The sequence below is a fragment of the Colletotrichum karsti genome, assembly GCF_011947395.1.
Source record: "Colletotrichum karsti strain CkLH20 chromosome Unknown Scaffold5, whole genome shotgun sequence".
Classification (NCBI taxonomy): Eukaryota; Fungi; Ascomycota; class Sordariomycetes; order Glomerellales; family Glomerellaceae; genus Colletotrichum; species Colletotrichum karsti.
This window is the reverse complement of record NW_024065905.1, coordinates 1,243,174-1,267,703: the sequence shown is the minus strand read 5'-3', so window position 1 is coordinate 1,267,703 and position 24,530 is coordinate 1,243,174. Positions and strand designations below refer to the sequence as shown.

Here is a 24,530-nt window from a genome sequence, read left to right as displayed (position 1 = left end):
CGTTGCCGCGGCTCCGTTCTAAGCCAACAACTTTGCAACGTTCTTCGCTAGGAGAGAATGAACGGGATCTGTCGGATGAAGGCTGTTGATCCACATGTACTCATTCGCGGCGTAAGTACAATTGTCCCATTTGGTATCCGGCTCCGGTGTACCACTGCATGAGGTTAGCGAGTTGCCATGACATCATTTCCGATTCAAGTTGGACTGTAAAGATGTCGACTTACTTCTGATACGCCGAACAGTAGGTTGTGGTGTTCTTGTAGACAGCCGTCTCCGTGTACCGGTCAGGGGTATCGATGACTCTGTCAAAGAGCCCGTAGGTATCGTACAGAAAGACCGTCGCATCTTCATGTGTCTTTCTCAGATCTCCTGCCAGGTCACTGACACGCCCGTTCCAGTCCTCCACGGCTGCTTTCTCGAGCGGAATACGGGTGTCTGCTGCGCTTGATTGAGTAGTTCGCGGCATTCGTTCGAGGGGCGGCACATTGAGAAACAGATAGTTCCTCGCTCCAGCGTCATAGAGCTTCTCGAGAAGCCCTTTGTACTCGTCGAAGATGAGCGGATGAAGATCAGTCGAGTTCTCGCTGGTGTAAGACTTTCCTACATCATTGATGCCAATCCAAAATCCGAAGAGCGTGGTTGTAGGGTCCCAAGTCTGGTAGTCACCGCTGTAGTAGGGAAGAAACTTGTCCTCGACCTGCGTGACCACATCGACGCTCGAAGACACCAGGCTAGTGTTGACGGTTGCGCCGCTGGTGGCGAAGTTGTACGTGAGAAGGAGCGACTCGTTGTACTTCGTCGTCAAGTACTGAATCCAATTCTCTCCGTTGGAACTGGTAGGACCGGGGTAGGTGGGATTTCCGAATGGGTTTGATTCCGATGGCTGGGCCCGGTCAACGACGAAGGCGGTCCGCGTGTACGAGTCTCCGCTGGTTGCATACTTTTAGCGCTTGCTCATACAAACGTTGTGGTTGGGGCTCACAAAGTGAACAGTGTCTTCAATGTAGCGAAGCCGGTGTAGGTGGCAGACGCATTGCTGGCAGCGAGGGCAAGGAGCATCAAGCTCCCCCTCATCTTTTTGGAGAATGAAGACATGATGAGCTTTGTCTGTGTGCTGAAAGGTTGCCCACTTTCCCTATAGACGTCAACTTTCGAACCCTCAACTTATACTTCAATGATGGTCGACGGGTCATTGACGCGCTCTCGGTGGTATCTCATGGCAGCCATTTGTCCGCTACGGTCAGGCGGAACTTGCAAGCCTTGAGGACAGTTGGATTACCTTGAATGATTCGACAAGTTGACGAGGAATGCCGAATTGGCTGATCTAAGCCTATTCGCGATATTTGGAAATAGCCGCCCGGAGTTTTGTGAGCATAAACAGCGAGGTACAGGACTACATCACAAGGAAGCATGTAGGCCGCATGGACATTTACTTGATTTGGAAAGGACTAAATACAGGTATGGAATACAAACGACCTTCACTAAGCTCCACCTACCAATTGTCATGGCAAAAGATGGTCACCTCGGCCCCGGGCTACGGCGTATCTCGGCCGGCATCACTGCCCAAGTTCCGATCCCAGCTTTTCAACAAAAGCATCCCACCTCGGCTTCCGTGGCGGAGCTGTCAGCAATAACCGCGTCATGTAGGAGGCCGTTTCGCATATGACATCTCTCCACCCTTCTGGCACACCCGGAGCCTCCCGAAGGAGATACTTGGTCTGAAAAAACGCAGCTTCGTTGAGAACAAATGCATCGGCCATCGTTAATGACGTGCGCAGGATTCTCTTTAGGCTCTCCAAGTCCTCCCTTCTCTGCCAGAGCCAGAGGTTTTCGGGTGTGACGTCTTGTCGCACGCTGCACACTCCACCATGACCGTCCATCACGAGATTCCGGATATTCTTTAGCCAGGTTCGAGACTGTGACGGACAATCCCGAAGGTCGTCTTTCAAACTGAGTGTAACAAAGTCAACATCCCAGTTTAAGCAGACGCGTTCGCACGTGCTCCAAATAGAGGGTGTATGGGGAGAGGGTGTTGTGCAAATCGACTCGTCGGCACGATCTTGAGCATTGTGCCACTCGGGCAAAGATACTTCTCGACGAATCTGTTGTGCCACAGCGTTTGACTCGCGGTTGATCGTTTTGTCGATAGATTCGTAGTACTTTCGCATAGATTCCGGTGGTCGTAGGGTCCATCTCCATAACTGAATGGACTTTAGATGCGTGCTGTTATGGTCTGACGTCTCTCCGTCATCAGGAAGGTGCTTCCGACTTTGCAAATCAGCGGTGAAAATTCTCGGCTCGAGATAGAATTCGCTCCATACCATGTAGCGAAGTTCTGGGGGAAGTTCCATGAACTTGTGAAAGATCGTAGGCGGTGTTGTTGAAATCATGACGAATGTGATATAACTGAACAATTAGAAGATTATGATGGATCAGGTGACGAGCTTACCAAAGATGATACAGAAGGAAAATGGTTTTCAAGCCGAGCGGAGAAGACAGAGGGCATTTATATTCGCATTTGTGTGTGCGAATGTAGTGACCCACTGAGGCCTACAAGCTTCGGAAATGCATTGGAGACGCTCAAGGTTGTCACGTTAAGTTTTGCAAACGATGCATTGGTGCCTGGTGCCGCCACCAACCTTGACATGCGCGCCATCTCAAGAGCTGTTCCCTTGAGGGAATATCTCGGTAGCACACAAGAAGATTGTAGCTCTGTGTGATGGCAAGACGAAGACAGAAACTGCCGACCACTTGATTTGAGGTTTCGCCGTATGAGTCTACGGCATAAATGGCAGAGACAGCGGCAGCACGCTGATGATACGCAGGCGAGTCTACCAAACTACATCTGATCATACACGATGTAGATACTGGGCGCTCATAAGTTGCCCAATTAAATCATCCCTCAAAGTTTATGAAAGTTCAGTGAAGGACTGCGCCCTCATCAAGGTCTCGGAATACCTTCATGGAGGTGCTAAAATCATCTTATTACCTTTGTCCGGTTGCTGAACTCCAGTATATGTACACACACGTACGCCGTTCGTGTGTGGTTTTTCCGAAGCTTACTATTCCCTAAGCTGAAATTTTCTGTTCCCAAGCCCGAAGCCTTTACCGTTATTTCTTTGAAACCTCTCTATTCATATCAAACTCGCATACCCTCAATACAATGGCTGCCTCTCAGCCCAGCGGCTACGGAACATCCGACGAAGATGCCCCTCCTTCATACGAGTCGATCAACCACGCCCACCGAGTACAGCATGTTGACTCGGAAGCTTGGAGAGACATGGACCCCAACCTCGTGTTTGGTTTCATCTCGCCCTTAGGTGGCGGGGACACAACTACGCCGAACGGATGCCAGTGGGAGGTCAGACTCCGCGTCAAAGTACGCGATCTACCGCGCCTTATGGTCGAAGGCTTCCACTGGGACGCATCCAACTTCAACTTCAACGCCACCTACTACAAAACGCACGTTAGAGATGAACAATACAGCATCATAAGGGTCGGCTGGTCATGCTCTAGCCACTTCTTCCTCTCGGACCTAGGAGACAATCCCTACTGGGCCGCGACCCTGATAGTCTTTGCCCACAACACTGACGTTCTCTCCAACTTCCGAGTCACCGACGTCACCCCGGACAACTTGCGCTGGGCTGCGGCGTGGACAAATGGAGGAGAGGGTGTGGTATATGACTGGGAGTCCGACAACCCGTTGACAGGCATCAATTCTATTTATCCCAACTTGCCTTTGAAAGGATGGTGGCCTTGGCCCAAACGGAACGATTAGAAACTACAAGTCAGAGATTGAAGAGACTTCAGAGCATCAGATAGTGTGAAAACACGAAGGCCGCAACACGCTTCGCGACGTCATATCAGTTGTGTTGACTCTGTCGAGTAGCGATAAGAGTCCTTAGACCTAAAATTCCCAGAGAAAGTTATTCTATTCCAATGTCTCGTACTTTCCATCTTAATGTACTAACTGAAAACTAAGACAAGGAACGACGAGGGACGGCGAGGGACGACGAGGACGATGAGGGACGACGAGGACGACACGGCCCCCGGCTGACGGTTTCACCGTAGCCCCCCCTAAACGAAGTTTGTGCTTGGGGGCTGGGGGGAATGCTGGCGGCAGTTTCAAACGGCGAGGGAAGGGAGGACGAGGAGCGACAAGGGGAGCTTATAGCTTATCAAGAGGACACCACGTCCCGGTCCATGACTTTCCTTCTAACACACTTGCGAATTCCACCTGATGAATTACATCAAAGGTGTAGTTCAAGCTTGAAGTTGGGCCTTCCGTGTTCCATTGTGCGATGTCCACGTTGAAGAAGGCCTACTGATGGCAGCGCCGCACCTGACCGAACTTCAGGCCTTTGTGATTACATCGTCTTCCATTATTCGTGGCGTCGGCACAAAGCCCACGGCCTTGACTCCTTCTCAGCCACCGGACGTCACCCAGCAATGTGGGGCCGAAGTCCGGAGCCGACCTCCGGGCTATAGATCTCAATCTCGGAAGGCTTTCGGAAGTAAAATGCGAACTTGCTTTCAAACCAACTGCAAGAACTGTGACCGGAAGGTCGGCGTCTGTTCGACCGACTCCCTCGTTCTCGCAATGTTCCAGAACGCAAATCCCTGAATCACAGACATCGGACCGGTCGCTGTTCCCCCAATGAAAACGACCCAAACACGAGACAGACTGATCTTCCGCCACTTCCCGTCTCGCGTCTGCGCGCATAGGCAGGGTGCCGGACCTCCATTTCCCTCGGCAATGTTGAGCAACTTCGCAAAGGAAGGTTTGCATCTTCAAGCCAATCATGCCTCGGTCTTGCGTCCCCGCGCTTTACTCCAACATTTACTTCTCGCTAGTTGGCGCTTGGGTGTGGGCCAGAGGTCCAAAATTGGTGGATGCGGCCTGCCTGCTGTGTTGCATTCTCGCTTCGCTTCGCAAGGGGAGCATTTGCCGGTCGTTCGTTCCGATGTTGGAGCTTGGAGCTTGGAGCTTGGGACTGGAGCACGGCAGATCGTTGTCAACCTGCGACTCCAAACACCGTGAACCCAGTTATTCTTCCAGCATGGAGCCCGAGGTCCTCCCATCGGCTGGGGTTCCGCGGGAAGCTGGCGGGGTTTTCTTCTCCCCGTCCCCCACGTTTCACAAGGATCCAGCTTCGTCTCTCGGCCTTGAGGAGCGGAGGATAACAGATTTACCAACAGATTTACCGTCCGGCTGTACGTGACGTATCTGAGATTGTTCCGACGTACCTTCCAACGCCTTCTTAGACTTCTTCCACGACACCAAACGTCAGCTACTTTCAGCATTGTGTCGTGCCATTCATCGTTCGATATCAATCACGCATTGAGGAAGGCTTTGGACAGCTACTCACGATGGCTCTTGGTACGTTCGCCATTGCTACCGGTCCATCATACCAGATCCCGGAAGCATCCGGTGTCGCTGCATTCAGCCTCCGGCTAGAGCGAAACACAGTGAAGCTGACAGTAACACAGCAGCGGCAGCAGCGGTGGCTGGCAGCGTGGCCTCCAGCATGTATCTCGACGCCAAATACCACCTTTCCAAAGACATCAAGTCTCTCCGAGGCCGCGGAACCGTGACGAAGGCCATCGATAACGTCGGTAGGGGCCCAACAAGCCTTCTGGTTTGAGAATTGCCTAACTGTGATATTAGTCAAGACGGACCGCGTGTCGCCCTACTACATCTTCGAAGAAGCGGTGCAGAAACATCCTTACGAGGAGGCGATTTGGACGAGAAATGGCAGCGTATCTTGGAAGGTCGCGTACGACCGCGTCAATCAGTATGCACAGCTCTTCCTGTCGTACGGCGTCAAGCCAGGACAATTTGTCGCATTCTTCATGCAGAACTCGCCTGACTTCGCCTTCGCTTGGGTGGGACTGCTCGCCATCGGCGCAGCTCCGGCCATGATCAACTACAACCTCACCGGCAAAGCTCTGATCGGGTGCATCGAAATCAGCACTTCCAAACTGATACTGGTGGACGGAACCCCTGAGGTCGCCGCGAAATACCAGGATGTACACACCGAACTCGATCTGAAGGGTATCAAGGTGATCAACTTGGGTGAAGAGAAAGCGCGCGTCTACCAGATGGACCCGATGCGGCCCCATGATAGCCTTAGGAAGGGAATGACGCCTGCCGATCCGATGGCTCTGTTCTACACCAGGTGAGTGATGCAAGAACTCGTCGTCACATTGACTGACAGGAACAGCGGAACTACCGGTCTTCCCAAGGCTGTTCCATTCCCAGCCGCCGCCGCCGCAAGCTTGTCGCTGCAGGTGAGCACCAACTCATACGCTTGCTTGTTACCGCGGTGACTGACTGGAGTAGAACGATCTTGGGTTTCATCCGACAAACGGCGACAGCGAGAGATGCTATATATGCATGGTGTGTAGCCCGTGGTGTCATGGCTTTAATGATCTCAGCTAATTCTCTTCCTGCAGCCGTACTATCATGGAACAGGTGGTATCACAATGATATCGCAGATTCTTGTAAGGTCTCACCTAAATACTGAAAGCTCCCGATCTGACACATTCAAGTCCGGATCGACAGTATGCATGGCCCCGAAGTTTAGTGTCTCAACATTCTGGGACGATGTCCGCGACTCCCATGCAACTTGGTTTGTCTACGTGGGCGAGACCCTCCGGTACCTCCTCGCCGCACCACCGTCCCCGCGCGACAAAGATCACAACATCCACGCATGCTTTGGAAATGGGTGCCGTCCAGACGTGTGGAGGCGTTTCCAAGAACGATTTGGTATTGATACCATCTGCGAGTTCTACAACAGCACAGAAGGCGCCTTGGGTCTGCGTAACCTGTCTAGGGGTGACTTTTTTGCTAATGCGATAGGCCACCATGGGTTATTACTCCGTCTGAAATACAGAAACATGGTGGTTCCTGTGGCCATTGATACGGAAACTGGAGAGGTCCAACGGGATCCGAAGACAGGACTTGCTATCCGGATGCCGTATGAGGTCGGCGGAGAGATTCTTGTCGAGCACCCGGGTGAGCGAGCGTTTCCGGGATACTTCAACAACCCGGAAGCAACCAATAAGAAGTACGTCAAAGACGTTCTGAAGAAAGGAGACATCTTCTATCGCACCGGTGACTCATTGAGACGGGATGGCGAAGGGAGATGGTTCTTCTTGGATCGGTGAGTGGACATACCATACATTCTGCCCTGTACATGACGAGTACTGATGGGAAACGACAGTCTCGGTGACACCTACCGCTGGAAGGGTGAGAACGTCTCTACGGCAGAAGTGTCTGAGGTTCTCGGTGAATACCCAGGCGTCAATGAAGCGGTCGTGTACGGTGTCTCGCTTCCTGGTCACGACGGGAAGGCAGGGGCGGCAGCACTGGATATCGCGCCTGATAAGAAGGCGTCTTTTGATTTCGCAGATTTCCTGAGGTTTGTTGCTCTTCTCTTCGCCATTGAGGCATGGCTAATTCTTGCAGTTTTTCACGATCTAGATTGCCGCGATACGCCGTCCCGGTCTTCATCCGACTACTCAACGAGAGCCAAGCCAGTCACAACAACAAACAGAACAAGGTGCCCTTGAAGAACCAAGGGGTTGACCCAAGCAAAATTGAGGGCGGCGATCAACTTCTCTGGATTGAGAAGCATGGCAAGGGAAAAACCTATGTACCGTTCACTCAGGCAGACTGGGATAACCTCGGACAAGGCAGGGCGAAGTTGTAATTATCAGTCGGCCTCACCAATTTTGGAGGAGCAACATGCCCTCATTAAAGTACTCTTTTGATCTTGAATGGACATCATGGTGGACTCAATGCTTCCTCTCACTGACGTCTTCGGCTCGGCACTAGGCACCATGATTGAACCAACCAGACACACTCAAAGTGCTTCACCTGCTTCTCACGATGATGCGGGGGAGCGGGATGACGGAAGTGATTCCAGGGCCCAACCAATAACATTCCATGATAACAATTCGATGCAAACCAAGCTTCTGACGGCGGCCTCAAGGATGTGACGAACCCCGCACGACGCAATGGCGCATCGTCGGATTGCGCATGCGGGGGAACATCCTTGTACCGTTCACATGGGGATCAGCGCGATATGGCATGGCTGGGACCGAGGCCGGCAACCCGAGTTGAAGTGATCAAATTGACTGATCACACCTGAAGACCTTGGCTAGTCGCGTGGGCAGATGTTGAAATGAAGGCCATGTTCCGCCTGAGCCGGTCGGGAGCCGCTGGCGTTTTCGGTCATTTTTGCCAGGGCAATCCGTCACCGTCAACATGGCGGGCATCAAGCGGACGCGTATCATATTCGCGGTCATCATCACCTGCGTTCTCTTTTTAATCTTCAAAAGCGGCGAGAACGTGAAGTCAGAGCCAAACCAATGGACGAATCCTCCTCCGCCCGAACAGCATGCGAGCGACCCTCCTGTCGATATCGATATCCCTCCCAATCACGTCGAAATCCCTATCGCTGACAATCTCATCAACGTCCAATCGCCAGTCATGGAGGCGCAACTAATTCCTGATGCACACAAGTTAGAGACGGCGGATGACTTCATTCCACACTTCGCTGCGGTGATAAACGAGAAGGGCATCTCCCAGAGGGAAGCTCGCGCGTCGTGTACGTGGCCGGCGGACGTGTTCGTCGACTTTCAGTTCCCAGACTCCCTGGAATGGGTTCTCGAAGATCGTCCAGTCTTGGAGATCGAGCTGCGACGCCGTGAGTGGCACGATTTCTTACAGAAAGGCGTTATACCCTATGCTACAGTCAAAGAACGGTTTTCCGGGCGGGGATTGGTCATCGTCGCCGGCAACGCGGATACAATCATGCGCGCCAAAGTCATACTGCGACAGTTGAAGAAGCTTGGATCGACGATTCCCATCGAGATCCATTACTGGGACACTGAAATGGACATTGGAGCGATGGCCGACCTCAATGCTCTCTACACGCCCATCTACTACAACGACCTATCGAAGCCTCACAATATCGTGCACATCAAGAAGGACGGGTATTTTGGGATTAACTACCAGCTGAAGACGGCGGCGTTGCTGAATGCTCGATGGGCCGAGCCCATTTTGCTCGACTCGGACAACATCCCCATCCTCGATCCAGCGACGCTCTACGACTCGATCCAATACCAAGAGCACCACTCCGTGTTCTGGCCCGACATTGCACGTACTAGACCGCAGAACCCTGCGTGGGCGATCTTCAACACGCCATGTCGGATGGCCGAGCACGAGCAGGAAAGCGGACAGCTGCTAGTAGACAAGACGCGGTTCTGGTACCATCTGCAACTAGCGTCTTGGCTGAACAACGAGCAGGGGAAATACTACAACGAGATCTTGCTGGGCGACAAGGACATGTTCCGCTTCGCGTGGCACGCCCTCAAGACGAAGTTCGGGAAGCCGAAGAAATGGGTCACCAGCGTCGGGACGGAGAACGACGGGTTTTACTGCGGGCACTCGTTCGCGCAGCATCATCCGGATGACGGACGCGTCGCATTCCTCCACGGCGGGCTGATGAAGACGGCGTCTCTCGAGGTGATGCGCTGGAATCGAGATGTCAAGGGCGGCTACCTGAGGCACTACAAGAGAGCGCCGAGCGAGGAGAGTCCCGAGGTGAATGTCAATGTCGCCATCAAGTTCGACGGGGCGGCGTATATGCCTGATCACTCTGAAAAGTTCGAGGCGGCTCAGTGCACCGATATGTTCGACGTCGAGGCAAGAGATATAAACGAGATTCTTCCCGGATTCGAGCAAACCTTCCGCGAGATAGGGGGCTATTGGCAACTGGACCAGGAGAGTACAACAATGTTTCACCAGGGCAACCTTCTACCTCAAAGATGAAGAAACGAAAGAAGGGCAGCTCGGAACGATATTCATGACTCTCGTCGCCAGAAGAGGTATCGTGGAGAACCGGGTGAGATGACCACCCCCCTGACGATCCCCCGCGGGCCGATCAGACCGAGCGGCGCCCAGCACGAGCAGTAGACGGGAGGTCAAAGACACGCGAACAAGACAAAGACGGCCTAGTGCCGCCGCCACCTGTCTTTGAGAGTCAGAAACTTTTGTTCCTCGACCGAGGTCTACCGTTCGAAATCCCACAGGAGGGTATCGCCCAGGCTCGAGTCTGGAGACTGTGCTCCGAGCTGATTATTCTCAGCCCTGAGCAAGTCCGACCAGTCCGAGGGAGGGAGATGTCAGCAACCGTCCGCAAAGAGACTGGAGGCGAGCTTGTTGACAAGTTGCACGCCCGATCAGGGTCGTGAATTGTCAGAAGTCTTGGCATGACAGTTTGTGGAAAAAGACTGCCACAAGGCTGATGAGAGACAGTCAGACACAAGCCAACAATCTCTTTTGGGCAGTCTTGGCATTTCGTTTGACATCGAAAGGTGAATGACTCGGAACAGAACGATGGTATCCAACGGTGGTGAGAGCACGATCGTGTCTCAGTCTAGTCAAGTCCGTCTGGATGAACCTGGGTCGCTGGTCACGAGGAGTCACCTGAGAGGATTTCGAAGTCAGCAGCAGTGACATTCAAGAATAAGACCGTCTATGCTTGAGTCCTTGCACTACTGCAACGTGAACATAAACATTGAGTTATGGGGTCATCCAGACGGCTGGTTTTTCACTTTTTCGTCCAACCGTCGACAGAGTTTGGAGTTCAGTATCGGACGACGGAAAACGGCTCCTACCCCTGGGGAAAACATGGCCGATGACGTTCGCGTCCGAAATTGCAAGAAGATCCGAGCTAAGGTTTCAGGGCGTCTTGCATACCAAGAAGAGCTGTTGCAACGCTAGAATCGACTTCGGATAAGCGGTTGCATTCCGGCGAGAACGAGTTAGGCGCTAAAACAAAAATCCTCCCCTTAGTAGGATTGCGAAGGGTCCTTTGTGCGTTTGATTCCCCTGAACAAAGGCCCTTTCCCTGTTCTTCGTCGACTGTTGGACACCAGAACAGGGAAAGTGTCTCATCGGATTCGGCATAGAGCAATGTAAAACATGGGAGCTAAGATGTGCTCTGCAGCTCAACCCGCAGTCTGTTCCTCAATGCCTCGTAGGATGATGGGATGATGGGTGCATGGGATACGAGACTTAGAGTGCCTGATCACCAACCGGGACTAAAGGTTGCTGCTGCTACATTCACATCGCATATTCAAGATGTTACCTGGTTGACTGGGCAACTTATAACAAATCCTGAACTGGCTGACAACAAGCAGTGAGAAGGATCAAGTAGAACAATGGGAATCCGGCTCCTTTGACGATAGGCGCCACTCAGGCCTCTTTGCTTTCTCGCCGTCGACGCCTCTCCGCCGCCACCATCAGGTACCGGTTTCGCCAGACCAATCACGAACAACATAATTCCTCTCGTTTTCTGCGTTGCTTCGTGGAGGCGGAGCAGAAGGAAGTACGCTATGCTCGGACCGGGCCAGCTCGGTCAAAATACGAGAAGTAAGCCATGAGGGGAAAAGCAAGCCTTCACTAACAACGTTGACGGCCCCGAGACGCCCCGGTGTTAGTGAACGTGACGGCGGCCTTCTCATCTCCACATCCGAGCTTCACGATGGCTCTTCTCACCAAGAATAGACTAAGCCGTAGCTGAGCACAGTCGTTCGGCCGCTGGACTATTGATGAGGATATAATGAAGCCGACGTGCCCACTCTGTCGCAGGTTTCGGATCACCTCACGCCTCATCAGTTCCTTCGCTCATCACACCTTCTTTCCGACTTTTGGTAGTCGTCCTTTCTTTCCCCCGCGGTACCAGTTCAGTATCGACTGCGTTCCGCTCACTTTCGTAACATCTCCATACCTTCGTTAATCTCAGTAATCATGCGTGTAACACTCTTTGCCGCCGCCCTTGCGGTCGCTCCCGTCTTCGCCTACCCCGGCATGAAGAACACATTCTCTGAGATCCGCGCCCGTGTCGACGCCGACGGTAACGGCCCCGATGCCGACGACTTCGACTCCAACGAGCTCATCGGTGATCTCGCCACCCTCGACGACTCCAAGCTTACCCCCGTCGGCAAGAGCGTCAAGGCTCTTCTCACCGGCGGCGATGAACCGGAGAGCGCCGATGCCTACATCACCTCCGGCAGAGCCAGCAACCTGCCCGCGAAGGGCACTGCGGCTTGCGCAGCTGACACCTGTTGCATCTGGAAGTACATCGCCAACGACCTCCAGGGCGTCTTCCGTGGAAAGTCCGGTCGTTGCACCGACTTCGCCCGCGCTGCCGTCCGTCTCGGCTTCCACGACGCCGGTGGCTGGTCCAAGTTCACCGGTGACTTGGGCGGTGCCGATGGCTCCATCATCCTCTCCCCCGACGAGTCGTCCCGTATCGAAAACCATGGTCTCGAGGAGATCATCGCCCAGACCAAGGTCTGGTTCAACAACTACAAGCAGTTCGGCATCGGCATGGCCGATCTGATTCAGTTCTCCGCCAACGTCGCCACTGTCGTCTGCCCTCTTGGCCCCCGTGTTCGCACGTACGTCGGCCGCAAGGATTCTGCCCAGGCCTGCCCTGAAAACCTCCTTCCCCCGGTCACCGGCTCCGCCGACTTCTTGATCGAGCTCTTCGAGAACAAGACTATCAAGCCTCACGGTCTCACCGCCCTCATCGGAGCCCACACCACCAGCCAGCAGCGTTTCGTCGACCCCGAGCGTGCCGGTGACCCGCAAGATAGCACTCCCGGTGTTTGGGACGTTAAGTTCTATGCGGAGACCCTCGGCAATGCCCCCGCTCGTGTCTTCAAGTTCGCCTCCGACGTTGTCCTTTCCCGGGACCCTCGCATCAGTACCGAGTTCAAGGCCTTCGCTGGCCAGGGCGGACAGGCTCACTGGAACGAGGTAGGCTTTTCCGCTATTTGCTCACTTTTTTGACCAACCTGCTAACGTCGTCTTCAGGACTACTCGCGCGAGTACATCCGCCTGTCTCTCCTCGGTGTCAACAACATTAACGACCTCACTGAGTGCACCAAGGCTCTGCCTCCTAGGACCACCGGCTTCACTGCACCTGATCAGGCCGCTCTTGACAAGTGGCTTGCCACCAAGGATCGCATGTCCAAGATTGCTGATGAGCTCCGCAACGGTGGTAACATCAGCAACCTCATTACTAGCGTCATGGGCTGGCTGAAGGGTATTTTCGGCGGCAGATTCTAAGTTGGATGTAAGCTTTACATACAATACATCCAGTATGGCGGCAAAATTGGGCAATTAAGGCGCAAGAACTTGATTCCAGGTACATAATACACAGCATTGGATAGCAATAGTAGATACAACCATAATGTCTATATTTAATCGATCAATGTCCGTCCTTACACGCAGTTGCGTCGCTCACTTCAAGGGATTGGTGAGGTTTGGACGTAATAGCCTCACGCCATCGTCCCCAAGTTCAACTGTCATACCTGACGAACCACACCAGGGCGATAAAATCATTTCTCGAACACTCGTTAGAAAAATTACTAGGAGATGATTATGCAAGTTCCTTCTGAGTCTTTGCATATCTGGATACCCCACCAAGAAGCCAGCAGCGTTAGGTAGAATCCCAGTCCAACCCTATCGTGACCCGCTTCACACCCACAACACTATGAGTCAAATTGCGCCTGTTTTCCGGCATCCACCACAACTCACGATCCGTCATTCGACGCTTCCAGCCCTGATGGTCTAGCGGTATGATTCTCCCTTAGGGTTATCTACGAGATGATTCATTCTGGGAGAGGTCCCAGGTTCAATCCCTGGTTAGGGCCTTTCACTTTTGTTTTGATATCTCTAAGTCTGAAATCCACGTTCCAAATTTTTGCCCTGCACGAATGGATCTCAAAGTGGTTAAATAGCCCCCAAATCTCTTAGAGAATTATCTCTTGATTGTCTTAATGCGTATAAACCACTTGTAAGTAAGAGTATCTTCTAGTTTACTTCCTATTATTGCACGCCGCAACGTTATACATGTTTGGCGCGAGCTGTGTTTGGCGATCACCTCTTCTTCTTCAGAAGGCAAGATTAAAAGAGAAAACATTACTTCAGACCGCAAGTAGTCTTGAAAATGCCGAAACGTGCATAAGGTCAGTATTGTAAACTTGCCCACAGAGATCATCATGTTGATATTATCTACATCGCCACTGCCCACCTCACCGCTACTCGAACCCGAAAACCTTCATGCACAGCATGAATTCGGGCCTACTTGGACCAGTTGCATCGGCTATTGCTGACCACAATATTCCCCGCTTGCTAATCCCATTGAACATGAGAACCAGACTTGCAGTACAATACGTCCCTCATTCAACCACTGGATTCAAGACAGCCAACGGCTATTACACTCGCGGTTGCCACTTCCAGATTGTTGTCCTATGGAGGAGTCGAATCTATGACGCAGATGCTGCTCAAATCAGCTCGCTATTATGGAGATGCTGAAAGTAACAGCTGCATCCAATATAAGAAACCGAAGCCCCCAAGTAAGGAGTCTCAGAGTCTGAGTGTTTCCCCCTGCATGAATGAGACTCATAATCAAAGAAGGCACTAGTGGAGGTATGCTGTGATACCAACCAGATCCCCATACCGGCAGCGGCTGTCACATCTGGTATGGACTCACGAGTCACAAATCATGTTGACATGATCTAAATTTGCCACGCCCATCAACTATGTACAATTAGATGAGATGACCGCAGAAAACAGAAGCTCGTTCATATATTCACACGGTCTTAAACTGGTGATGTGGCCTATTGGTTGTCCTGAGGTTCGACTTGCGATACTGGAATGATGTCCCATGGATCTGTGTTTGTGTCTCAGGTTACACTGTCTCTGTTCAAAGCAAAGGCAAGCACTGCTATCTTCGAGCCTTGATTTTCCAAGTCCCACCAAGCTTGTCGAGGTTGCACAACCCCGTAGATGAGTATCACAAAGTATTGAGGAGCATCTCCCTTTCGTGGGACGTCGTCTAACAAGCTGCATTTCTGATCGACAGAAAACATCTCTTACCAGAACGCGATGCATCCACATTATCATACTACGATTCTGCCATGTGGAGTTGCAGCGAAGAAGAATCTCTACCTATTGATACTGTTGACAACATGCAGCATAGATCATGCCGTGACGCCAAACTGCGTATTCTAATCAAATGCCGAAGTCTCTTAATATTTCTGTTCCCCTTGATCGATATATATAAGAAGCCATTAGCAGCATGTTTTGGTTTAACGAAACCTCCAGGGCTCCCCGCACCAGAAAGAACCACAAGGAGGCAGACGCGTCATCCATTCCAGGCATTCTACGACGGTGATAATTTACTGTACATTGCGTGCAAGTCGACATGGTCTTAGGACATCTCATTGCCCTCATATGGGCCCTTGGTTTCGCTCACGCCTTGGAGAGTTCAGTACAAAGCCACAACGACTTCGGTCATTTTCAAAACATCTCAACCGCATCACCGCGCCCGACTTGCGATGATGGTAGCAGCCGGTGTGGCTCGAATCTTGTGACGTTCGTGAGTGAAACCAGAGAACTTGATATTTCTGGACATGGTACTAACATGTGACAGACAAGTAGATCGTTGTTGGCTTCGTCAAGTACTATTTCACCTTCCTGGCGGAATACTACTTCACCGTTGTCGACTAGGGTGCCTACAGCTCCGGTGCCTTCGGAGAAGATTTCAACACGCATTCCGTGGGTCAATAGTACAACTGCGGTGTCTTCGACATATGCTTTGTCAAGCCTTTCCACCGAGCGTTCGCGAGGCAATTCGACCGCCTTGATACCCACGCAAGACACTTCAACATCATCTTTTCCAGAGCCTTCTGCCCCAAAAAGTCCTACCACTTCAACGGCAAAGTTGATTGAAACTTCCTCTTCAAGTCTGTCAACACAAGACAATTCTGGATCAACGACGTCGACGGCACCTTCCACGGCAACTCCTTCCAACAACGCCACAGCTCCAGCGCCCCCAGTCATTCTGCCTCCTCCAATGCCGACATCGACGAGTGGCTCGCCTGATCGATGGACTGTTCCTTGGGTCACGACGCCCTCATCTGCCTCATCTTCACCTTCCTCGTCGTCCACCACAGAGGAACCCGGAACCACGATCACCGAAATGCCCACAGAGGCGTCTTTCATAACCTTAACAGACACCAAAATCACGACTCCAATGGTAACCACAACAACAAGGAAGGGAAGTGACGACCTCATCGTCGTCCCCAGTAAGACCCATGATCCAACATAGCCGAGTTCACGCTTCTAATCTGCTACAGTATTTTTCCTGCCGAAGATACCTGATATCCCCAATCCCCCTCTTGTGCCGGTTATCTGTTTTGGGTGCTTTCCAAACATCCAATTTCCCCCCAAAGTCAAAGTTACTCTCAAAGTACCCCAGTTTTGTGTTCAGATCTTCGGGCTCAAGATTGGAAACTGTCCCTCGGGCGAAAAGGAAAAGGGTGGCGGTGGCGGGGATAATAACGACGACGAAAAAAAGCCCGATGAACCCGAGAATACGGCCTCTTCTCAATCGAAGACGTCGTCATCTTCGTCATCTTCGTCATCTTCGTCATGCACCGTCACCGTCACCGCTACTCATGGGACGGTATACTGCTCCGTCACACAAGGTTAGATCCACCACCGACTATCACCTTTCTCAACCACGTAGGCTAATGTTGTTTCCTCAGCTGTTACCCAGGGGACTCACACCCACACAAGTGCCAGCACGACATGCTTGACGAGCGCCTATAGCAAAGTCACCGGTTGCAGCGTACTCAACTCCGTAACCACGATCACCAGCACCGCGGCCTTTACTGAATTCCCGCATCCCACTTGCGGGCCTGAACTATGCGCCGGGGCATGCTCCGCCCCGAATGCGACGCCGGCTTCCGAGGTGGCCCCCAGAATGCTGGAGAGGCGTGGCAATCCGGGTGAGGGCGAGTGGCCCGACCCCGAGGACTACGAGGGCGGCTACGAGGAATTCATGCCAGCACAAGTACGCGATGCGCGCAAAGCACATTTCGGGCCTGATGAGGAACGCCCAGGTGGTTACAAGCCTAAGCTCCTCGAACTTCCCCCGAGAAGACCGCAGCAATATAACATAGCTACACAATGGGTTTTGTTCAAGGACAAGGTAGAGTCACTAGCTATCGAAGGGCTCGCGGGCTGCACGGCGATCGTCGTGGTATCCAATCGCGGGGCTTGGGCCGCCTGGTTCTGGGAGGCAATCTTATACAAAGATGATCTTCTCGGGGAAGCGCTTGAACACTACCGTTACGGTTCGGATCCAGAACACGAGCAGGAAATGTCCAGGTTCAACAAGTACGGCCTCGAGAATCTCATGCATGACCCTGGCGCCGGAGAACATGGCGTCATGTTTGGCGACAAGGACGATCCCAACGAGAATGGCTCGGGTCTCAATATCCAGGTGTTCATAGTCTCACCTCGACCACGACCACCTTACCACAGCGCACTAGGCCAACGGCTTCCCGACGAAGTTGTTCAGAGTCTCGATATCAACGACAACATCTGGAGGTTCGGAACAGCGCTCCGCAGGATCGGCGCCGATCTGCGAGAGATATTCAGGCCCCATGTTAACCCTCCGATCCGGTGGTCAGATTATCCCCCGCGCATGTTGCCGTGGTCCAAATACGCTCAATTAGTAGCTGGCACTCGGGTCCTTGAGGATTTCAGAGACGAACTCGCCGACGTGAATTGCGAGAGCTACCGTGGAAAGGTGCTCCTACAGTACAAACCGGCCAAAGGCTGCGATGGCAAAGCCGAATGGCGTATTTGGAGCGATATTAGCTTGGATATCGGCGAAGCGGAATGGACGCCGGAGGATGGCCAAGTATGGAAAGGTTCGGATCCCCCGTCCGGACCAGCCCGCAGGCAATCTTGCCCGCGGCCGAATCCCGACATTGCCCACTCGGTCGACGCCAGCGGATCGACGCACACTCTTACTGCCACGTCGTTCGGGTCAGGACCATCGGGTACCTGGGGCAATAAGACGCTGCCGCATGTGACGATGACACCGTCGTCTTCGCCCGCGAAGGTAACGCCTGGTGTGCCGGCAAATTCAACGACAGGCACGAACGGGACTTTCATGTCTGCCGGCTCTACGTTCTTTCCAGCGTCCTCAACGCCGTCCACCTCGATGTCGATGTCAATAGGACGCAACGCGACGGGCTCAGGAACGGAGATCTCCATGTTATCTACGACGAGTCACGAGTCCTCCTGGTCGGCGTCGGCATCAACCCCTCCTATATCTATCAACTTCACACTTACAGTCTCGCCCCGTACGTCATCTTCAAACTCTGTGCCATCGACTACATCTGAGGAGTCCTCGACAACCGTATCATCGACTACTTCCAAGCCCTCATCAACCTCTGTGCCATCGACTACCTCTAAGCCCACATCAACGTCCAAGCCATCAACTACCTCCACCCCGTCCTCGACTTCCAAACCGTCGCCCACGACTTCCAAAGCACCCCCTCCTCCTCCTCCTCCCCCACCGCCCCCGCCACAAGCATCCGAGGCAGTCTACATCTACATAGAGGACCGCATCGGCGGAGAAGCCTTCGGGATGCAGTCCATGTGGACCATGTTCCCCGCCAGAGTCGACGCCGAGTTCAAGGTCTGCGAGGCGGACGAGATATCCTGGAAAGTGTACAACGATTTCAAGAGCGGCGAGGTCGGTGGAAATAAGCTTCCCCCAAACATGAAGGCCAAACGCGGCAATAAGGTCTTTGGGCGGAAGAACTGCCAGTACATTTCGCCTGGGAGTGAGGCTAGGAGCAAGGGCTCCGCCGGTGAATTCTCTTGCGATGGAGTTCAGAAGTTTGACTGCCGCAGAAGCTTCCTGGCACATCATGAGATCAAGTGTGACGGCGACATAACCAAATCGGTCTGGTCCATCGTGGATTGCCTGATTCCTCCTTAGTTGGTAGTCGGAGGACATGTGTGCAGAGATGCCTAGTAAGGACGAGTCAATACATCTATTACACATCGACTGGCACGCTCACATATAGCTCTCCTTCGTGTTAAAAGGCCACCCATTCCAGATCTTGAGCCCGAGCTACCATAGGGCCGGCAGGGGATTTGACGGGACACCAATGCTAGGCGTCATAGGTATACCGCATAAGGAGACCAACAACCATGGAATGGTGAATGATTGCCAACCATTCACTATGACTGAGCACTGGAGAAACACCAAGTGGTTTTGACACGTTGTCCGACGTTCGCCAGCGAGAGTTGCTTCTTTTCGCCCTGGACTCCTAGATTCAGCGACGTTACCACCATATGAATATAGAAGTTGTTACCGCCGGGACAGAGAGAGCGGAAAGATTCGGACTCGCAAGGCACTTTTGTGCAATCCTGGACACATCAAGACTTGGTCTGTTGTCACAAACATCATGCATGCAGATGTAATGAGACGGTATTGCGAAAGGTTCTTGACTCCAGCAATGACGCGGCGGTGTTTCCACTAAGGTAAGCCATGGAGGCATCGCAACTATGAAGTCCAATTTCCTCACGGGCAGTCTTGCTCTATTCCGTCGTATTCCCTTTCACACTCGATTTTTACCAATCTTTTCTACCAGTATTGACCATCCCTGGTAATCCGCGCCCAAGTTGATCCATGTTTGTATGACCGGGCATCCTGTTACCGATTATTACCACGGTGTCTTGGGATACCCGTCCCCAAGTAATCACAAAGCCCAATGGTTTCCATCACAGAAGTTGTAATGTATGGCGACGTTGATGCGCAGCTTGGTTTCCCGAAGCGCGTGCAAAGCTCCCTGTAAGAAGTGTACGAGAGGATCTGCTTCACTAGCTGGGCAGCCGATTGTTACTGTCGCGAGGCTTTCGAAGTCACCCTGTTTAACCGCTCGAATAAGCCAGTTCATGGTCTCCGACAGGGCTATGCCCCATCCGCAGATATAGATCGCTTCGAGCGATCTTGGAAGCGTGGTGATGAACGAGCTGAATTCGTCCTCCATGCCGCTGTATGCAAAATCTTTGTAATGCACGATAAGCCGTTTCAGCTCTTTGAACTTTTCGAGGCTTTCTAGCAACTGATCCATATTCGGTTGATCGTCATCGGGCCAAAAGTCGAGACTCAGTTCTTCCAGAGAATGACAATGACGTTCCAAAGCAGTGCATAGCTCATCCGGCCGAACGAGTTCTGACTGGGCCCGGGCCAGGTAGCGATCACCAGCTGCGTAGTGGAACTTCTTCAGATCTCTAATCGACCCCATGAGCTTTCCGGCGTCCCCCTCAAGGAGGTTGGTGTTGGTCAAATGCAGAGATCTAGAACATGGTCAGTACTCATGATCGGCAGCTTCCAGGATCTTGCAGAGTGAAGACGACAATGGCGGACAAAAGGATGCTTAAACCAGTGATGGATAAATGGACTTACTCCAGACTGACAACATTGATGGGCTCTATTGTTCTGAAAATTCCAGTGTCGTAATGAATCTTCAATAACCGTGGCGCTATGCCTGACAGCTCTTCGAAGTCGGCAAAGTCGAAGGGAGGGCCCGAGGAAGGGGGGTCGGCCGACAGACTGATACTGATATGTGTCAAGTTAGGAAAGAAAAAGATCTCTCCATGCTCCTCTGAGCCAGGGCAGGCGAAGTTGAAGAACAACGGCTTTCGGCCGGGATGCTGGTTCGTCTGAATATCGGCGTTATCGTACTGGCCCGGAAGGCTCAGGTGGAGTCTTTTGACGCAACGTATCTGGTATGAAAGCAGTCTGGTGAGAAGTCGGTATCGCAGCGTCTTGTCATCGTTCTAGTTTGACACGACAGTGATGCCGAGTTCTTGGGCGCTCGTTTTGATCAACTCGACATCCGCCGTCGGGACGCGGTTGTCCTCATCGTCCATGTCTGAATCGATCTCGAGGTTCGCTCGACGGAGCATTTTGCGAAGCTCGGGGCGACAGATTGTAGTTTTTAGGAAGGAGAGAAATCGAGGGTCGCATGGGGGGCAGTCAACCAGGTGCACCTGCCGGTAGAGAAGTTGCTCCGCCGTCGACCGAAAGCTCTTGCAGACAAGACACAGGCTTGCAAGAAATGACTGCTCTAGGACCCAGTCCTTTCCTAAAGTTTCGACCTCTTCGGAGCTGCGGAAGTCTTCGAGCACCTGTCGCAAAAGCTCGGGAGGGAGAGTAAGTATCTGACCTTCGGCGCGACGGGTGTGCATCGGTGGGAAGGGCTGGTGCACTGCAACAGTTGTCAGCTTCATCACATCTTCAGACTTGGTCGATACTGACTGGCTTCGTGTATAACACGATTGTACGCCGCCACCGCCGCGGCTAGGGCGCGAGACGCGAGGTCCATTTCAATGGACGCGAGATGGTGATTGAAGAGGTAGAGAAGGCGGCAGGAGAGAAGAAGACCGCAGAAGGCGTGCTCAGTTGAAGAGGAGGCGGAGGAGGAGAAAGAGGAGAAATGAAGATCGAGGTGACGGAGAAGAACAGAAAACTCTGCAAAGGCAGGAAAGGAAGGGGCTTCCAGCCAGCCGCGCCTTCCTCCTCAGTCGAGAGAGAGAAACGGCAAGAACCCATTGGAGGCATCGTTCCTTCCATTGTAGCCTTTTTTGAAATCAACACAATTCCTTTCTCAAAACACTCGACTTTCTACTATTCTCCCTTTTCCATTTTTTCCCTCGAATATTGTCGTCCCTTGCTCTTGTATGCCGTCTACTTGTCCCCAGGCTCTCTGCGTGTCTTCAAATCGAAACCATGGCGTCCACCGCGCCCACATTGCCGTCAGAGCTCATTGTAGAGATCTGCTCCTACTTCTACCGCGATAAAACCGAGATCGACTACGCCCAGGATTGGCTCCGGACTCAAAGACAACTCTTCGCCGTTTGCCTAGCCTCAAAGGCTTTTTACGAACTGGTGCAGCCCTATCTATATCGCCAGGTCAACGTCTCGCTTCACAACCTCACAGGCACCAGATACCTTTCACTCCTTCGCACCCTTATTTCTCGCCCCGATCTCGGCGAACGCGTTCGAGACCTCAAGCTCGACGTTTGTATTCCGTACGTGAGCCCCGGCGAGATTGATCGAGCCAACATGGCCACCTTCTTGGATATCACCAGGCAATGGTCCTGGAACAAATCCGTTCGCTCCTCTGTCGGCTCCAACTGGACGAATGACCCTCAGAGAACCCAGGAAGCCTTGGTCGACTTGCTTCTCGCCCATTTACCAAAACTCAACATAGTCCATCTGTCAATTGGAAGATATTCTTACGGTTCCGGTATTCCGACTCAACACCTCGCCGGGCCCTCGTACCTCTTTGCGAAGTCCATGGCTAAACGCGTTACTTCACTGCACGTATACCATTCCGACCTCACCAGATTCTCGCTCAATCCCGGTTACACGTATACCCCGCACATTTCCAACTTCTTGGAATACTTCTCGACCGATCTGGCCAAAATTGTCACCCGTCGATGCGACCGCCTGCTAGATCGTGACGTCTTCTGCTTCGGCAGCCTCCAAGATGTGTCTCTGTACGACGTCTCCTTGGACGACAGCTCCATGGGACTCCTGATGGATGCTTGCCACGGCCTACACCGTTTTGCGTACACCTCCTGGAGTTCCGCGACTGTCACTCCAAATGCCTGTCTGAGGGCCTTGGAGCAGCACTCGAGCACCCTAGTTGACATCTACCTCCGTCTCACCTATCCTGAACTTAAAGTCGTCACTTCGGGTGGATACGAGTCTTTCCACATGTTCACCAAGCTCGAGAAGCTCAAGGTCTTCCCGCGAGACTTTGAAGGGGCCAACAACAAGGCAATCAACAACCTCCCAAAGAGCCTCAAGCATTTCACCTTAAGCTACTGGTCTGTGGCGTCCACCAAGGACGTGGTTGCCTTCGTTGAGACTGCTGCACAAGTTTTCTTTCCACAGCTAGAGACATTCGATGTCCATCTCTTCCAAACCGGAGGCTTCCATGCCGAGATGCTAGCGTCTAGTATCAAAGCCGCTGTGATGGGCAAATTGGGGACTAAGCTATTCAAGTTCAGAGTGCACGTACTTCATCGCCTCCTTGAGGATCCACGGAAGTGATCCATCATTGTCATCAGTCTTTCACGGTTTGCTCCTGTTCTTATCTGCCCTGAGGAAAAGACCGTGGCTAACATTAACCTCAGAGACATCCAAGACGTGGTGGTAATGGACGCAACAAAAAGCACACTACGAGGTTGCAGAAGATTGAGGCCAGTAAACATGACAGACCACTTGTAGAGGATTAGGCCATGGTCCCAGGTGCTCTATGGAGGGGCGTGCCAACGGCGGATTAGTTGTATTGCGTTGAAGGGAACGCCGAGGAATACCATGGACAGAAAACGTTGGAACCAGGCTACATGGGAAGATGATCACCAGAGCTTTCATATCAGTCTTAGTAAATTCGACCGATTACCTTACCAGAGTTTGTTTGTAATCACTACAGCAAAGAAGGCTCCCCAGTACGGTCCGTTGCTCTTTATAACCCGTGTACTACGTCTTTGATACGTCCCCGAGGAGGCGGCTCCGCTGGGCCAACAGGTCGGACGATCAATGCTGCTGTTCTGGGCCAAAGTCGAAGAGGTGGGCAGAAAATGAGGTCCGGCGGAGAGAAAACGAAGCTCGAAGAGGAGACGCTTAAGAATGAGGTAGCGATGTAGCCATTTTTTGAAGAAAGAAGAAGAGGGAGGCGTACCTAGTGAGAACCGCACGACAGCGCCTGGGAGAATCTTATACACGACGTTATTTATTTGTCATATATGGGGTTATGATGATTGTAAAACTGGTTCTCATCGTACGTAGATGGGTAGGTAGTCTACAGACTCCCGTTGAGATTCGTCGAGAGCGTCATGGAGGCAAAGTTTCTATGTAGATTCCATTTGTTTACCTTGGCATCTCATGTCTCTCACAAGAGTCAATCTGGAAATTGATACATGACCGACAAGGTAGGGAGAGATCCTGTGAGACCCTGGCAAGCTGCGAAGAATCGCCGAATCATCTCATTGGAAAGAAATCACTATCATAACTAGTAAATTTCCCCTTCAAATTGCCGTTCATTTTCAACGCCAAAGTCTTGGCGTACTCATTGTTGAATTCTGAGAATAGAAATTAATTCGTTGCAGCGCTTATCGTTGATTCTCATCTCGCCCGGCTCGCGGTGTCGTTGATCACGGGTGCTCAGCTGTCTTCCGGGGTGCTTGGGTCGCATCAGAAGCGAAAAACACCAAAGTTTCCAGGTGTAAGACATCCCGACGCCTCATAAATCGCCTGCGCAAATATGTCTCCTCATAATCCGTATTCATTTGACGCTTCACCTCATCGAACCGCATGCACATATCCACGATTGCCCAAACCAGGTCTTCGGACACGCGCTGACCGGGTATTCACCGCAAACTCAGCAGAGTCGGCCTGGATGCCCATGCAGGCGACCGCAACGTGCCACGGCTGTTTCACGATGGGTCGACTTTACATTGTGGTGGTCAGTCAAACGGTCCATCGCGAAAACATGCGATTTCTCCGCCGCTTTTTCCCACTCACTCTCATGGTCCGTGGATCGGTCCCGTCCGG

At 52.4% G+C, this 24,530-nt stretch overlaps 8 protein-coding genes across 8 annotated transcripts; 6 read left to right on the top strand and 2 right to left on the bottom strand.

The window, feature by feature from the left end:
- Positions 1–18: 18 nt before the first annotated feature.
- Positions 19–1,095, bottom strand: CkaCkLH20_02386 (cellulose-binding gdsl lipase acylhydrolase; the record flags this gene model as incomplete). The annotated part of the gene is made up of 3 exons (XM_038885105.1): positions 19–154; positions 225–929; positions 983–1,095. 3 exons carry the CDS (start codon positions 1,093–1,095, stop codon positions 19–21), a joined length of 954 nt encoding a protein of 317 aa, XP_038749893.1.
- A 2,068-nt stretch (positions 1,096–3,163) lies between these two features.
- CkaCkLH20_02385 (uncharacterized protein) lies at positions 3,164–3,778 on the top strand (the record flags this gene model as incomplete). Its single annotated transcript, XM_038885104.1, has 1 exon — positions 3,164–3,778. The coding sequence occupies one exon, from the start codon at positions 3,164–3,166 to the stop codon at positions 3,776–3,778; it is 615 nt and encodes a 204-aa protein (XP_038749892.1).
- Positions 3,779–5,060: 1,282 nt separating this feature from the next.
- On the top strand, positions 5,061–7,715 carry CkaCkLH20_02384 (AMP-binding enzyme; the record flags this gene model as incomplete). The annotated part of the gene is made up of 9 exons (XM_038885103.1): positions 5,061–5,214; positions 5,491–5,616; positions 5,669–6,179; positions 6,225–6,291; positions 6,344–6,400; positions 6,457–6,504; positions 6,553–7,166; positions 7,227–7,424; positions 7,472–7,715. 9 exons carry the CDS (start codon positions 5,061–5,063, stop codon positions 7,713–7,715), a joined length of 2,019 nt encoding a protein of 672 aa, XP_038749891.1.
- A 557-nt stretch (positions 7,716–8,272) lies between these two features.
- On the top strand, positions 8,273–9,841 carry CkaCkLH20_02383 (family 71 glycosyltransferase; the record flags this gene model as incomplete). The annotated part of the gene is made up of 1 exon (XM_038885102.1): positions 8,273–9,841. The coding sequence occupies one exon, from the start codon at positions 8,273–8,275 to the stop codon at positions 9,839–9,841; it is 1,569 nt and encodes a 522-aa protein (XP_038749890.1).
- Positions 9,842–11,824: 1,983 nt separating this feature from the next.
- CkaCkLH20_02382 (ligninase h2 precursor) lies at positions 11,825–13,150 on the top strand (the record flags this gene model as incomplete). The annotated part of the gene is made up of 2 exons (XM_038885101.1): positions 11,825–12,838; positions 12,896–13,150. The coding sequence occupies 2 exons, from the start codon at positions 11,825–11,827 to the stop codon at positions 13,148–13,150; spliced, it is 1,269 nt and encodes a 422-aa protein (XP_038749889.1).
- A 2,974-nt stretch (positions 13,151–16,124) lies between these two features.
- On the top strand, positions 16,125–18,893 carry CkaCkLH20_02381 (uncharacterized protein; the record flags this gene model as incomplete). The annotated part of the gene is made up of 3 exons (XM_038885100.1): positions 16,125–16,176; positions 16,228–16,578; positions 16,639–18,893. 3 exons carry the CDS (start codon positions 16,125–16,127, stop codon positions 18,891–18,893), a joined length of 2,658 nt encoding a protein of 885 aa, XP_038749888.1.
- Positions 18,894–19,659: 766 nt separating this feature from the next.
- CkaCkLH20_02380 (uncharacterized protein) lies at positions 19,660–21,291 on the bottom strand (the record flags this gene model as incomplete). The annotated part of the gene is made up of 4 exons (XM_038885099.1): positions 19,660–20,260; positions 20,370–20,689; positions 20,759–21,174; positions 21,225–21,291. 4 exons carry the CDS (start codon positions 21,289–21,291, stop codon positions 19,660–19,662), a joined length of 1,404 nt encoding a protein of 467 aa, XP_038749887.1.
- Positions 21,292–21,695: 404 nt separating this feature from the next.
- CkaCkLH20_02379 (uncharacterized protein) lies at positions 21,696–23,027 on the top strand (the record flags this gene model as incomplete). Its single annotated transcript, XM_038885098.1, has 1 exon — positions 21,696–23,027. One exon carries the CDS (start codon positions 21,696–21,698, stop codon positions 23,025–23,027), a length of 1,332 nt encoding a protein of 443 aa, XP_038749886.1.
- Between the last annotated feature and the right edge of the window lie 1,503 nt (positions 23,028–24,530).